Source organism: Nicotiana tabacum, chromosome 6, assembly GCF_000715075.1.
Source record: "Nicotiana tabacum cultivar K326 chromosome 6, ASM71507v2, whole genome shotgun sequence".
NCBI lineage: Eukaryota > Viridiplantae > Streptophyta > Magnoliopsida > Solanales > Solanaceae > Nicotiana > Nicotiana tabacum.
The window spans coordinates 8,716,505-8,719,221 of record NC_134085.1 but is presented as its reverse complement, the minus strand read 5'-3'; the positions used below and the strand labels follow the sequence as shown (position 1 = coordinate 8,719,221).

At 40.4% G+C, this 2,717-nt stretch overlaps 1 protein-coding gene across 1 annotated transcript; it reads right to left on the bottom strand.

Moving 5' to 3' along the window:
* Positions 1 to 248: 248 nt before the first annotated feature.
* LOC142181684 (uncharacterized) lies at positions 249 to 2,108 on the bottom strand. Its single transcript, XM_075255088.1, has 5 exons — positions 1,954 to 2,108; positions 1,106 to 1,275; positions 850 to 1,002; positions 492 to 674; positions 249 to 367 (listed from the first exon to the last, which is right to left on the bottom strand). Exons 1-5 carry the CDS (start codon positions 2,106 to 2,108, stop codon positions 249 to 251), a joined length of 780 nt encoding a protein of 259 aa, XP_075111189.1.
* Positions 2,109 to 2,717: the final 609 nt, after the last annotated feature.

Genomic DNA, 2,717 nt, shown 5'->3' with positions numbered 1-2,717 from the left:
TTATACTAGTACAATATTTGACCATTGTTGCAGCTTAAAAAGTTACATCAACTGGGCATGTCAAAAAGCAAACGCAGAAATCATCAAAATTAATAAAATGACAGCAAGGAGTAAAGCTGTGTGCATGGATACGCCAAAATATGTTCCAAAAGGAATATTTCGGGAGAATTGTAAATTTCTAATTTTTGTGGTATCATAATCAAGGATTAGGTCAAATCATTGACAACACCAAGTACAGAGACGTCTGCTTACACAAAGCAGCAGTTTCCAACAAGGAAGCCTTTCTTTGGATCCTTCAATTCACTTCGCCGCATAAATGCCGGCCATCCCAATGTGTAAGAAGCAGCTGTAAACCAACTAGAAGTAGCTGCAAGAGAAAAACTGTCAAATAATTCAAAGGAAACTAACTCCTTAAGCCGATATGCAGCTAAAATCAACATATATATAAAACACCAATTTAAACACTTGTGACGTGCAGCTAGAGAACGTACAAGTCTTCTTGTGATGTGCACCAGTAATCTGATCTTTCACAGAAATACTAAATTTTGCCTGGACTCTTTTACGGAAATCGAATCCTTTAGCATCAACTGATTCAAGAAAGATGGAGATGCTCCGGCCATTTTGACTACTATCACCTGTAGGATATAGCTTAAGTTCTCTGCGTCCAAACACATCTAATTGTATTTACACTACAAAGAGAATTATGTGCGAAACAAGGACGAATATATATATATATATATGACAGATTAAAAGGGCATGAACGACATACCATTTGTAAGCCCCAACTGTACGAAATCTTCCATTCGTGCTTATAAGATTCGCTCTCATCCAACAACGATACGCACTCACCTACTCCGCGGTTCTTGATGACATATACATCCACTCCAAAGACACATTTGCCATTAACAAGGTAACCCTTAGAGGGCTCTCTGAATGTGTCATGAGATATACAGTTCGGGAAACCCCATTCAGTCTTGATATTGTGAAAACGTTGCTCCATACCTGTAACAAAGTATTGTCATATATATGAAGTACTTTTAAGACACATTGAGAATTTCGTATTTAAATTTGACTAAGAAAAGTTCCAGAGAAAGAAACAGTATACCTCTCATTACAAGATACTTATCATGAATTTGATCAAATATCAAGAAGCTAAATGTGGCATTCACCTCCCAACCAGCCTGTAAAGAGCTTGTCTCGGCAATGGCCAAATATACAAAAATATGATCACATCCATCTTCACTTCCATCTCCATCAGGATAGATGATCATTTTCCTGTCCAAAATGCAGTGAACAGTTAAATTCATAACTACCCGGGAATGTGCGGTATCATCGGTCTTTGTAAATTATTAGTACTTTTTATTAATTTAAAGAAAAACACTACTGAGATAACCTCTCCGCGCCAAGTAGTTAGGCAGTATTTCCTCTTTTTTTGTCATTCCTAAAAAGATTGGCAACTTCCTATTTATTTTTTTGTATCATTAACCACATTTTTATATTTGGTAACTAGTTAACTTCGATATCATGCATGGCACACCAGTTCCATCGACCAAACCAAAAGAGTGATTCAGTCGATACAGGTGCACTTGAAGTGGGGGGCGTGTTGTCCCTATTGGTCTAGGCCCTTCCCAATAAGGCCCTATCATCAGGGTATAAGCACCCTTTTGCTACCCATATGCGAGGCACACATCTTAGCCTTCCCTGACCAGTGCTCTCAAACCTATAGCGTTCATGATCGGTCTCCTCAACTTTGTATCGATCAAAAGGCAGGTTTTCATAACCCCCAACCAAGGGAGTGGTTATGTCCAGTATATCCCCCCCCATTTTACCATTGACGTGATCGTGGTAGGCCTCAATGAATACAAACAAAAATTATTTGGTACAACTGTACTTTTGATATGTTATCCATATCTACCATGTGTCTTCGTTCTTAAACCTTGTGTCGAATCAAACAATGTCAAGCAAATAGGAACAGAGGTGGTAACTATGCTAGTTCTTATGTTCTGCTGAAGAGCAATGCCTCCAGCTTTTTCTCCCAGAAAGCTAAAATCAGAATAAGAAGCTAAGATAGGAGGATGTAGAACAAGTTGTAGACTGATAAGCCTCATAAAGTTCCTTAAAACATATTGTATAAAGGAAACACTTGAAAATAAGGTTGGGTGTTTTCTTGGAAAAACAACATATATATTCTTCACTTGTTTCTTTTTTAATTTAAGAAACACCCCAGGCTTTCACCTCCTGAGGTGTTGGGGGGATTTGGAGAGACCACTATTGTTATCCCCTCGACTTGATTGATCAAACATGGCATGGGCATGAAGAGGGATTTACATGATGGACCTCAGGACGACCCTATGATGACTGTGGCATCATGTTGACAAGGATGTCCGACATGGGCTGGTGTAGATGGGCATGGACTAGGGCACGATGGCATGTAGCTTAGGTGTGAAGGCATTACAAGACCATGGCATTGGCATGGACATGGCAAGGAAAAGACGACGGGCAGCAAAAGCATAGCAAGGTCTGGAAAAACTAAGGCAAGCTAAGGCAGGACATGGCAAGGCAAATGGGCGCGGATAAGGCAGTGTCATGGGCGAGTTGGGCATGCAGATTGGCAGACATGCGCGCAAGGCATGCTGCACAATGGCATGGCGCGAAGACATGACAAGAGTTGGCGTGATTGGTGCCAAAATTCAAAGGTTGCGCCCATGTGCCACGCC